The following is a 12,335-nucleotide window of genomic DNA, read 5'->3' as shown; positions in this document are numbered from 1 at the left end:
AAAAGGTGCACTAGAAGTACTTTAATTGTCTAAATCAAATTAAAACAACATTTGAATCTCCCGCCAAACTCTCTGTTTACTTGGGTTACCTTTGAATTCGAAAGCTATTAAATGACTTTATATTACTCTTCACATACAGTCAATGATGGATGAATTCATAAAAAATGTAATGAAAATACAGTATGATATTCTAATTAAAAAATCTGCATTATATATTTCTAATCTATTAATCTTTGGCTATTTAATATTTATAATATTTGGTCTTGTGTTTGTTGAAAGACTCCGAACACGGGCGCCGTCAGCTGGTGAACATGTTGGCTCTATCACGACTCTTTACTGCACGATGTTCTCTCACCCGAGGCATGTTGGTGAGGTGTACAGGCAGCCCACTGTAAGTAACCAAACACTATTAACACACAGAGATCATGGGAAGTAAACAGTGCTTTGATTATGTTAAAGTTTATTCAGGAGAGACAGGAATAGTTCCCAAGGGTTCGGGGTAAAGGAACATTTTAGGGTTTTGTTGGGATAATTTACACCTGATGAGCGCCAACTTGAGAATATTTCACCTCAGATTGGCTAAGCTGATAATTGGTGAAATGCCAAAAATTAGATAAGGAATAATGTACGTACTCTTAATTTCACATCCTCCAACTTTTTTTTTATAGTATAGAGGTAAGAAAGTAGTTTTCTCCAAGAGTTTTTTCCCTAAAGTTGCTGCTTCTCAAATGCTGGTGTTTTGTACTGTTACCAAATTAACCATAGAAGATAACTTCTTTCTTATCTCAAGAGCATCCCACAACAGGCCGAGGATTTACAATTTTGGTAAAGTTGTTTTGTCAACTTTTTTGTTATGAACACTTATTTCTGTGGGGCTGTTAATATATGATACTGTACAATATAACCCTATTATTAATCTATGAGCGGCACAGCTGTCACTCATGTCTTCTCTGTAAATATTGTTGTTCTTTACAGCCTGGCACCTGTGGCATACAAACAAACAATTGCACAAGAGTTGGGTCTGCCAGAGCCTCCCAAGCGACCTGTGACGCCTTATATAAGGTTTTTGGTCCACCACCAGGAAGGTCTCAGGAGAAAGTCTCCTCAGCTCTCAATGAGAGGTTTAACTTATGATTTTTGAAATATTTTATGTGTAGTTATTAATTAGTCAATAAACCTCTTATAAAGAAAATGTAACTTATGACAGCAGGTAGAGATGGGAAGAGGGTTAATGTGTGCTGTATACTGTACCTATCATTGTGGGAGTCACCTGTGAAATTAACATCATAATTGAATGCAAAAGGAAATATCATCAAGGGATTACTCTTATTGTGGATCTGTTTATATTTCAGAAATTGGCAAGACGGTGTTACATAAGTGGGAGAACCTCACTTTTGAAGAGAAGAGTGAATGGTCACAGGCTTATGAGAGAGATAAAGCTGTGTATGATGTCAGGTACGACTAGCTGGTATTGTCTCGTCTTAAGTAACAAGTTTATGTGGTTGTTCTAATAGTTCATTTTGAACATTTGCCGTACCATTGCCAAATAGGTAGAGTGAGCCCCTGCCCTGCCCTGACCTGACCCCTCTACAATATGTCCAGTACTTTACAATGTGTACAATCAAAATTTTCTTTGTACATTAATTTAGTATTTTTATGTTAGGTTAGGTTAGGTTTGACTAAGCATATCTCAACATTGACCGTATGCTACATTAACACCAATATCTTAAGACTGTGTTTATGTGTCAATTTATTTTTCAATGTTACATAATGTTTTTTTTTTTTTTTTTTACCAGATATATGGATTACATGAAGTCACTGAGTCCACAACAGATTAAGAGCATGAAGGAGCTCAAGTTGAAGCGCTCGGAGGAGAAGTTAAGACAAGTGGAAGATAAGGTGAAGGTGTTGGAGGTAAAGACAAAGCGAGAGGAAGGAAAGTTGAAGGCTCAGTTACGACTCAAGAAAAAGAGAGAATGTAAGGAACTCGGTAAACCTAAAAGTCCGATCACCGCCTTCGCCCTCTACATCAATTCCTTAGAGGAAGAGAACGCTTCATTCAAGGTATTGTATTGTTGTATGAGTTGGGAGGCTTAATTTAAAACAGGGAGAGAGAGGGCATGATTCAATATATATTAAGTGGAAGGGTCAGATAATTCTCCCCATTTTTTAATCATAGTGCATAAATCTCCCTATTATTCTCCCCATCATTGAGGTTTCTGTTTACCTTGAGTCACCTCACACAAAAATGGGAGAGGGGCAGAGTCAACAGATAGATATAAAGAATGGTGATACAAGGGAGGACATAGGCTGGGCAAAACAGTACAAACAAAGTGAATGTTTCTACCCTTACAGGACATCCTGATAGTGGGAGCCACCAAATGGCATACCTTGCCTAAAGAAACACAAGACTGGTACCTTGAGAAGGCGAAGGAGCAACGAGAGGAGTACCAGCATGACCTCCTAGACTGGGAAATCACGTAAGTAATAATACACTTGATAAACTGGACCAGTCATGAGTGTGGTGCCAGCTCTCTCAAGATGGTGCTCGTTTTAGTGCTCTGACCTTCACCTTGCACCATTTGACCCCAGCTTTTTGGTTTTATCATTTTCGCCACTTATCAGTTTATTAGCCATTCGGGCAGTTGGTTTATCCAGTGTTAGTATAGGAGGAAACTTGAGTCTGGGAAACCTGTGATGTTTGGTAGTGAGGTTCACACTGGATAACACCCTTCTCACGTGTGTCCGGGCCAAGCAGGACTCCAACCCTTGACATATTGGTGAGAGACACACATATTGCCGCTGTACCACCAGTGCCTCTTGGAAGATACAAGAACCTAACCTTGAGTTATTCTCGTAACATATACAGTAACCTAAATGTATTTAATTATTTCGAGGGCCATTAATTAACACTAATAATTAGAATTTTAACATATTGAGTCCGATCCTTAACCAACATTATATGAAATTTGATAAAAATTTTTAATTTTTACCAAATGTATTGAAACTTCTAAATACAGTACAGTACAATAATCTGTATTTAATGTTTTTCTTTTGTTTTATGTTGTTATTTAAGAAGTAAAATAAATATTCAGCAGAATTTATGTGAGCGTGTGGAAGCAAAATTTGACTTGGCAGAGAAAGAAAATTGAACCTAACCTAGAGCAGAAAATGTCTGGTTTTCAAGAATCTCCAGTTTTCTGAGTTCTGGTATCAAGGATCTGTACTTATACTGTATGTTGAAGCCATATACCCTGTACATGTATCCTAACTTTAAGCTAAATGCAGGAGGTTAAAACACTCCAAAAGTTCTGAAATTTGATGTGGCAGCCTCAAAACTGAACTCCAAAATCAGTGAAAAAAATTAAATTATATAATGACGATACGTATTATCAAAATGCTCCTTTCTGCTGCCTAACATCATCTAATATTAGGATCTTCTACTTTTTCAGGATGTTTAAGAAAGGCAGACGTGACCTTGTGCGTGTTAGTCAACTGGAGGAAATATCCAAACGCTTGGGAAATTAGTCTCTCGGACCTGAAGGTTGAGGATATGAATATAGCGGTGCTGAAGGAAAATGTAAAATACCTCCTTAACTTAGCCAGCTGTTCATGTATTAAGCCAAGCCAAAATTGGTGAATGACAAAATTTTTACAAGAACCATCATTGCTTGAATAATACTAATGATAATAATAATGATGATCATAATAATATTCATTCAATACAATTGAATGGACATGTACAGTTTATAGACTGTGTAGCTATACAGTGCAATATGAATACAGACTGGTGCCTGCACTACAGTACCTCAGTTACCCAGAGAGATTAAAATGCCTGCAACTGCCTAGCTTATACTATAGACGGGCAAGGGGTGACCTAATTGTTGTTTATAAACGTCTCAGAGGGCACCACTCAGTTGAGTGTCCATACCTGGAGTTGACGGACGTCTGCCTCACTTGATGTCACAGCTCAAGGCTTAAGAAGGCACATGCCCCAAAAACTGTGAGGGGTAACTTTTTCGGAGTGAGAGTCGTGAACTCGTGAAACAATCTGCCAGAGTGTCGTGACCCGCACCGAGTGTGAGCTCTTTCAAGACCAGACTGTAGCAGGTTCAGATACAATCAGGAGCCAGTGAATGCCCAGTACTTGTCAACAGTGTATAGCAGAGACATGACTGACTGCCAAGGTGGCTTATGAGCCTATCAGTGGTGAAGAGGATAAAAGTAATGGACAATACAGTACAGGTACAGGGCATATAGGTACAATACAGTGGAGGTACAGTAGAGTATACAGTATTCCATGTACATAGTGCAGGTATACAAAAATGGTAGCCAGTGAGATAATTTGACCAAGGATAGATGACAAAGCTGTTAGATGTATATTTCCCGGAGGGTTCCATCAAAGAGCTCTAATATTGACTCATAATGCAGGGGAATAAACTTAGAAAATTATGATTATTGAACTTGGATCTGTTCTTCATGGTGTGAGGCCTTGTACCATGTTGTGTTATGAACTTTGAAGCTTTATTCCAGTCAGGTTAATGGAGTCAGCAGTACAGGTGGATGTACTTGTTGACAGACAGATGAACGTGCCGTCATCCACAAAGTCTTGTCGGCTCTCCTCCTGCACCACGGACCTCAGGATTCAGACAAGTGAACCTGAAGCATTTATGGACTGATTAATACATCAAAGTCTACTGCTTTGGGTTCATGAGTCAGAATCTCGAGGTTCGTGGTTCAGGAAGAGAGGCGACAGGACTTTTGTGGGTGAAGGTACAATCAGGAGTAAACCTCAATGCCTCGACTGTACAACTGTATAGTGGGACGAAAATTTATGCAGTAAATAATAACAGATGATTATTAAAAGATTCTGTGTTTTAGTCTGTAAATTTGTATATGAAAAGAACAGTTACAATGGATGGTTCACATTAAGAACACCCCCCCCTCCCTTCCTCTCCCGATGTACCAGAAATAACAGCATTTTCCACCATGGGATCCTTATATGGTACAGGTATATGTGTACTGTACTGTATAGCCTTCCTCTGCATCAAACAAAAGTAATAAGGCTAAATAATATAGTTTGGTACTGTATAATTGCCCTTTCAAACACGCTGAATTCATTTATCTGAAGACTAATATTTGGATACCTAATATTTGTGCCATAATGTATTAAAAAAATTGGTTGGTGTGGGCTGAGGTTATATCTACCCTGCGGATAATAGTAAAATGTTTTTATTTTCCAGTAGACGACTAGACCTAATACTTGAGTGAAAAAAAACATAATTTTTCCTTTTGAGTTGTCTAAAATAACCAATATACAGAACACACAGTTGATGATAGTTTCTTCCCTCGCCATGGCCATCTCTAGTTTGGGTGGCCATGGCCATCCCTAGTTTGGGTGGCCATGGCCATCTCTAGTTTGGGTGGCCATGGCCATCTCTAGTTTGGGTGGCCATGGCCATCCCTAGTTTGGGTGGCCATGGCCATCTCTAGTTTGGGTGGCCATGGCCATCTCTAGTTTGGGTGGCCATGGCCATCTCTAGTTTGGGTGGCCATGGCCATCTCTAGTTTGGGTGGCCATGGCCATCTCTAGTTTGGGTGGCCATGGCCATTAGGTACATAATAGTAAATAAATATGATAAAAGCAAATATAAACAAGACAGTTAATGTTGATATGTACCACGAACAACATTTACCCTTTAAACTTAATAAAATAATATAAACCATTCATAAATAACTTAATCTAGATAAAAATAAATCAAAAATATCAATTTAGGGTTTATTTAACAATCCAACCGAGAGATAAATAGTTTAATCATTAATCTTTGTGGTGATACTTTAACATTATACAGAGTGTTCCCTTAACTGGGTAATGACTCCTAGTGTGTACTGCATTACGTCTATGTAACTGGTGTAAGTACTATTATTTGTACCAACACAATTTAACAGTTCATTTATAACACATTAGTCCATTAATTACCTTGATATAATGTATGATAAGCTACGGTTAATGTGGCGGTGAGGCAGTTGTGTATTAAGGGAATAACTCTTACATGTTCTCAATGGTGTTGTTAAACCCAGGAGACTTTACTAGGCTGTGATGGACAGACTATTGTATTGTATTAACTTATTGTCTACCATTGTTTGTACCGTATAATTATCGTTTCTGTCATACACCTATTTGGAAGTAGGACAGACTCGTTTAAAACATCAAATACCATCGGAAAAACTAAATTTCAACCTAACCTAACCAAACCTAATCTAAACTTTCTTACACCTAATCTAAACTTTCCTAACCTAACCTAACCTAACCAAACCAAACCTAACCTAACCTAACCTAACCTAACCTAACCTATTCTAAACTTTCCTAACCTAACCTCTAGATATTAAAAACATTCAGGTCCTCATCATTTTATGGAATTTTCATGAGGTGAGAAATAATTTACCAGTCAGAAAAATTCCCTAAAGTTGTTGGTTAATGAGAGACGACTCCTGAGTATTGACCGCTGCAGGTGTATACAAACGGTATTATATTCGTTTTGGTCGTGCAGTGGATTCTAGGATTTTAAGTTTAGGTTAGGTTTGGTTTGGTTTGGTTAGGTTAGTTTAGCTCAGGTTTGGTTAAGCTAGGATAAGTTTGGTTAAGTTAGGTTAGGTTGAAATTATATTTTTCCGTTTTTTTTTTATGTGTTTTGAATGGTTCTGACTTTCTTCCTAATAGGTACATGACCAAAACGATAATTTTACCCCTTACTCTGTCTATGTATGTACTGAACCAATGTGAAGTTGTTTGATGATGTTACTGAATACATATACAGTATATGGATGTGTCCTTTATATTGGAACAGTCAGGATCAGGTTAGGTTATGTTAGATTAGGTCAGGTCAGGTTTGGTTAGGTCAACTTAGGCTAGTTCTGGTTAAATTAGCTCAGCTCAGGTTAGGTTAACTTAGGTTAGGATAAGTTCGGTTAGATTTGATTACCATTATGGTGGTTAATCATCAAGCTGTGGGGACTAAACTTCAGGTGATTCTTCTCTTCTCACCTGAACACTGTGGTCTCAGGTACTACTGAACAGGTGGTCAGGTGTTCAGTAAAAAAATCATCATACAAATTCACATACATTAATCGTATAGATCGTTACTGTATATAAACAATGGTGACTTAAGGAAGGAGCTCAAGAATGTCATGAGAAGTTCAGCTCATAAGCCACAGTTAGACCTCAGTACTTTATGGAAACTAACCAAGGAAATTACTGTAAAAAGAGACTCAATCCCAGCAAAGATTCAAGACTCTACTTGTGGATTGCCATTCTCCATACTTTTATATTTGACTCGAAGGTTGTATGAAGGTATACATACAACCACTTCAAGTTGTATATAGGTCGCTAAATTAATGTTGAAAAATACACAACTGGAAACAGATATGGCTTTTATAAGTTTCATTTCTCATTACTTGTACTGTACAGAGTAACATACATATTGTAATGCTGTATTAAAAGCCACAATGGAATTTCTCATCAGTGTAATACCTTTGATGAATCAAATGCATTAGTTAAATTAATCCTCATCATCATTGTTTTACAGCCACTCTCCACACTGGTCTGGGTTAGCCACATTAGTTAAATTAGTCCTGGTGATAAAATCTGGCCTTTTTTTATACATTACAGTGCAATGTCAATAATCTGGCTCCCTTGGGGCCAATTGCAGGATTGCGGAATACAGTACAGCACAGTCTGCTGGATTACATAAATGAATATTGCCTGAGGCCGGCCTGGTTGGCTGACAGATTACTTTATAACTGTTCCGTGCTAGTGAAGATTTATTCACCCAGCATATTCTCTACAGGTTATATATATATCATTCCATAAAAAATAATACAATATTTGTGTTAATTAACATTTTATTTAAAAAAGATAGAGCAGCCAAAAGGTGGAAGACAAAGTAGTGCTGTACTGTCCAAGTATAGTATAGTATAGTATAGTGTACAGTACAGTATAACTTCTGGTGACATGGGGGAGGATGGACCTCAGGTGGTAGTGGTGTAGCAGCTGTCTTAAACTGATGACAGATGAGGCCACTGTACTAAATGCCTCTTAACCCCGTGTGTATGGGCTCCCCTCTGAGCATCTGGTGGTGGCATACCCATAGTGAAGAGGTTAATACATGGTGTAAGAAGGGCAGAGCATAATCACTCATAACCTCTTGATATCTTTGTTATGTTTCAGTTAAGGAAGAAGGTCAGAAACACTGAACTAATAACGAGAAGTCTAGGTACATTGTCGTCACATATTTAAACAAAGTAAACAACAACACATTAGTGGGCTCTGTGGCAGCGGTGAGTCCCAAGGATATAATTGGCCCTGGATTTAATGGAAGAATATATACTGTACAGTTTACATTTTCGTTAATATATTTTGTTTTCAATTGTGCTGGTTTATAGGAGTTGCTGGAGCTTAAAGCTTAGATTAACAATGTTACTTTTTATTAATTTACCATTACACCAGAATGATTTTATATGTTGGGGTTTTCTGGTCAAGTGTAATAATAGACTTTGGTGAATACTGAAGTTTAAAAGCCAGAGTTTCAGTTTGGTAGAGAGAGAGGAGCTACAGTAAAGTAAATATTATACTGTACTGTAGATGGTTAATGTTATATGTACAGTATGGTAAATATAAAGCATTGATCACCTAACCAATTTGTAGCTGAGTTTACTATTTAAAATAACAATGCTAAAACTATTAAATAAGTAAATGGAGAAATAAATACAGTACCCTATTATAAAGTTTTGCATTAGCTTAAAATTTCTGAATGCCTTGAGGTATAGGTAACCATTCAAATTATTAAGAGTAACTTTTAAAATTGTGTCATAATTTTACCGGATTACCATTATTTGATCTGAAAGAAAACCTGAGTCAAATATATGTCTTTTATTTCCAGAAGGCATAGTGATGGAGGGTCAGTTGGTCCCTCTTAAACTAGGCATCCGCACCCAACCCCCGGCCCTCACGCTGGTGTACAGAAGCAGTGCCGGGAAAGAGCGACAGAGGGTCATGCCCGTTAGGTTCCTGAACAAGTTTGGTCCTGTGGATAATGTTCTGAAGGAGATGAAGGAACGACACAATGAACACCTACAGAAAGTTAGTACAGTACTGTATGGTGTTGTAATGTGTGTGTAGTTAAACCAGACTCACATTCCTAGGCATTATTCAACAAAGATCTTGACTGTATACAATCATAACTATCTGTAACAAAATACAGTACAGTATACACAATATTAATGTATAGAAGCTAAATCCGTTACATAAACAGAACAGAATACATCATTAATAATAAGCTGCCAAATGAACACCTTAGCACAATGTGATGTTATATTCTTTACACAAGTACTACAGTGTTCTAAGTGATGTTACTACAGTATAATAGTTTTCATAAGTACTGTACTAAATTGATGTTATATCAGTTTTTATAAGTGCATTGCTCTAATTAGTGATGTTATATTAGTTGTCATAAGTAAAGTACTCTTAATAAGTAATGTTTTATTAGGTTTGATGTGTCATAGGTCTCTGTAACTTACTTGGTGGCAACAGTGGACTTTCAATCAATGTGGTTTGGCTTCAGTCTCTTGGAAAATAAGTTAATATTCAAGTTCTCATTATAATACTGTACTGCCACACTAGTTAATAGTATACCTGTATTTAAGTTCACAATATAAAACTCAACTTCTAAATTAGTTAATATTTAAGTTCTCAACATGAAACTTTACTGCCTAATGAGTTAATATTTACAGTATACTCATCATACTGTATTTAATGTACTGTACTCACCCCTACAGGTACCAGATGTGAGGATGGAGAAAATGATCCGCATCTTACAGGAGGTGCAGAAGGGACGGACGGTAGAGGAAGCTGCGGCCAACATCTCTAAGGAATACTCTGTCGACCCGAACCAAGACCTGAACAAACTGGACGGCGAACAACTGGCGAAGAAAAAAAAGGTTCGACTCTTTTTGTTTTTCTTCACATTTGTTTAGGGTGTTGTATTTGTTATTGTCTATTGATGAATCTGGTAAATGCAATAGTTTTTTTTAAGTACAGTATACCAGAAAATATATATAATACATAAGAGCTTTTGTTTATTAAAGGAAAAAAAAAAGTGTGTGTGTGTGTGTGTGTGTTTTCTTCTTTCCTTGTGGTTATCAGCATATACCTAGATCACGCGCACCTACAGTGATTTACTTGCATATATATATATATATATATATATATATATATATATATATATATATATATATATATATATATATATATATATATATATATATATATATATATATACACACACACATATATACACACACACACACACTTTACAGTGTTTTATAGTTATTTACTGTTGGAGAAATCTTTCCATACAAACAAATTTTAATCAAAAGATTTAACAGTAAAGCACCTGTTGTTTTATAGAGGCTAAGCTAAAGTGGTGATAAGAATTTACAATGCAATTCAGATGATTGACATTCATTCATAGTTGCAGTTTTAGCTTACCTGTTGTTTTGATGTTATCCACCACACACTGTTTTAATTCATGAAATGCTGTGTTCATAATACAACTTTTGATATACAGTGGTCCCTCGGTTAACGAGCACAATTCGTTCTAGAAGGTTGCTCGTTAACCATAAACTCGTTAACCGAAACCATTGTTTCAATGGGTTTTTGGGTAATTAGTTCCAGCTCACCAAAAATTGCCTAAATTCAACAAAAAAGGTAGAAAAGTACACTTACTTTGAGGTGTGTATGTAGAAGGCTCCTGGATGATGATGATGGGAATTAGAATGGGGGTGGAGGAGAAGGGAGAAGAGAAGGCATTGGGGTGGAAGAGAAGTCACCCCATGGCGCCATTTCACCCATAAAATTTTGTGTTCTCTTGGTGTAATTCAAGATTATTTTCTTTAAATCAACACTGCACTGCATTATATATTGTCAATATGTAAAATAAATTTCAAAATGACCAAAAATTTGCTTGGAAGCACAGAAAAAAGCATTTAGTTGAAGAGAGTCTCAAGCAATATGTTACCTCCACTGAAAAGAGAGAGAGACTAACGCCTGTTTGGTGTGTTGCCAGGCTGGATGGCACGCCAGAAACTAGTTTCTTTACCTTCAATTATGTTCAATAATTGTTAAAATGACTAAAAATATTTAATATTAAACTTTTAAAATTATTGAATAGTATAAACTTCTTGATATTTACTAAAATTGTAAGGAATTTAAGCCCTAAAACCGATTACTGTATTGGCGGACTAATACTACAGCTGGTGGACCGCCAAATGCAAGCGAAAACATGTTGAGGTCAGCTTGTAAAAAACTCGTTAATCGAGGGATTGCTCGTTGACTGAAGTTAAGAATCTTATGGAAGGTAAATCGTTAACCGAAATCTCGTTAACCGAGGCGCTCGTTAACCGAGGGATCACTGTATGGAACTAATGTATAGTATTGTATATGTGTATAAACTTTAATGATGATAATAAACTTTTTGATTTATGGAACTAATGTACAGTACAGTATATGGTTACTGTATATATATAAAACTTTACTGGTGATTTTATAAACAGTTTGATTTATGGAACTAATTTATATGATCTTTGTATCAATGTTTCAGGTGATGAGTAGCAGCTTTGAGAAGAATCAGTTGAAGCCCGGCGACCCGGACTATGAGTACGACAAACAGGTGGAATATAACACCAGCGAGAAAGTGGAGGCTGGATGGGACTCGTCTGAGGATGACTTCTGGTTGTAGTCATGGTGGCTCAACAGATTTATACACGTGAAATTTTTTAATATTATTTTCTTTGTTGTTTTTATCAATTTGTTGACTTTCTGGTGATAATTTAGTAATGCAGTGAAGTGATATGAATTACTGTGAATCGATGTAGATGTACAGGGTTTCACTTTGTACTGTATAATGAATATGTGAAGTTGAGAATAAGTGTGTGTGTGTGTGGAGCATCATTATTATCCTCATTTTCATTATCATCACTATATCATCCCCATCCTCATTATATCACTATCATCACCATATCATCCCCATCCTCATTATATCACTATCATCACCATATCATCCCCATCCTCATTATATCACTATCATCACCATATCATCCCCATCCTCATTATTTCACTATCATCACCATATCATCCCCATCCTCATTATATTACTATCATCACCATATCATCCCCATCCTCATTATATCACTATCATCACCATATCCCCATCCTCATTATATCACTATCATCACCATATCATCCCCATCCTCATTATATCACTATCATCACCATATCA

At 36.6% G+C, this 12,335-nt stretch overlaps 2 protein-coding genes across 2 annotated transcripts; both read left to right on the top strand.

Moving 5' to 3' along the window:
- Window positions 1-295: 295 nt before the first annotated feature.
- Window positions 296-5,190, top strand: LOC121868670 (transcription factor A, mitochondrial-like). The gene is made up of 6 exons (XM_042369509.1): window positions 296-391; window positions 976-1,121; window positions 1,353-1,455; window positions 1,797-2,064; window positions 2,356-2,480; window positions 3,453-5,190. The coding sequence occupies exons 1-6, from the start codon at window positions 312-314 to the stop codon at window positions 3,526-3,528; spliced, it is 798 nt and encodes a 265-aa protein (XP_042225443.1). The 5' UTR covers window positions 296-311; the 3' UTR covers window positions 3,529-5,190.
- Window positions 5,191-5,800: 610 nt separating this feature from the next.
- On the top strand, window positions 5,801-12,051 carry LOC121868679 (centrosomal protein of 19 kDa-like). The gene is made up of 4 exons (XM_042369519.1): window positions 5,801-5,913; window positions 8,940-9,139; window positions 9,835-9,996; window positions 11,658-12,051. Exons 2-4 carry the CDS (start codon window positions 8,951-8,953, stop codon window positions 11,793-11,795), a joined length of 489 nt encoding a protein of 162 aa, XP_042225453.1. The 5' UTR covers window positions 5,801-5,913; window positions 8,940-8,950; the 3' UTR covers window positions 11,796-12,051.
- Window positions 12,052-12,335: the final 284 nt, after the last annotated feature.

This window comes from Homarus americanus, unplaced genomic scaffold, assembly GCF_018991925.1.
Source record: "Homarus americanus isolate GMGI-L3 unplaced genomic scaffold, GMGI_Hamer_2.0 scaffold32583, whole genome shotgun sequence".
NCBI lineage: Eukaryota > Metazoa > Arthropoda > Malacostraca > Decapoda > Nephropidae > Homarus > Homarus americanus.
This window is presented reverse-complemented; position numbering and strand designations above follow the sequence as displayed.

Excerpts from the sequence above, each read along its gene's own strand:
- LOC121868670 (XM_042369509.1), top strand. The coding sequence starts at position 312 with ATGTTGGCTCTATCACGACTCTTTACTGCACGATGTTCTCTCACCCGA. Across the intron at positions 1,122-1,352 it reads TCCTCAGCTCTCAATGAGAG|AAATTGGCAAGACGGTGTTA; the intron begins GTTTAACTTATG and ends TTTATATTTCAG. Across the intron at positions 2,481-3,452 it reads CTCCTAGACTGGGAAATCAC|GATGTTTAAGAAAGGCAGAC; the intron begins GTAAGTAATAAT and ends CTACTTTTTCAG.
- LOC121868679 (XM_042369519.1), top strand. The coding sequence starts at position 8,951 with ATGGAGGGTCAGTTGGTCCCTCTTAAACTAGGCATCCGCACCCAACCC. Across the intron at positions 9,140-9,834 it reads ACAATGAACACCTACAGAAA|GTACCAGATGTGAGGATGGA; the intron begins GTTAGTACAGTA and ends TCACCCCTACAG. Across the intron at positions 9,997-11,657 it reads AACTGGCGAAGAAAAAAAAG|GTGATGAGTAGCAGCTTTGA; the intron begins GTTCGACTCTTT and ends TCAATGTTTCAG.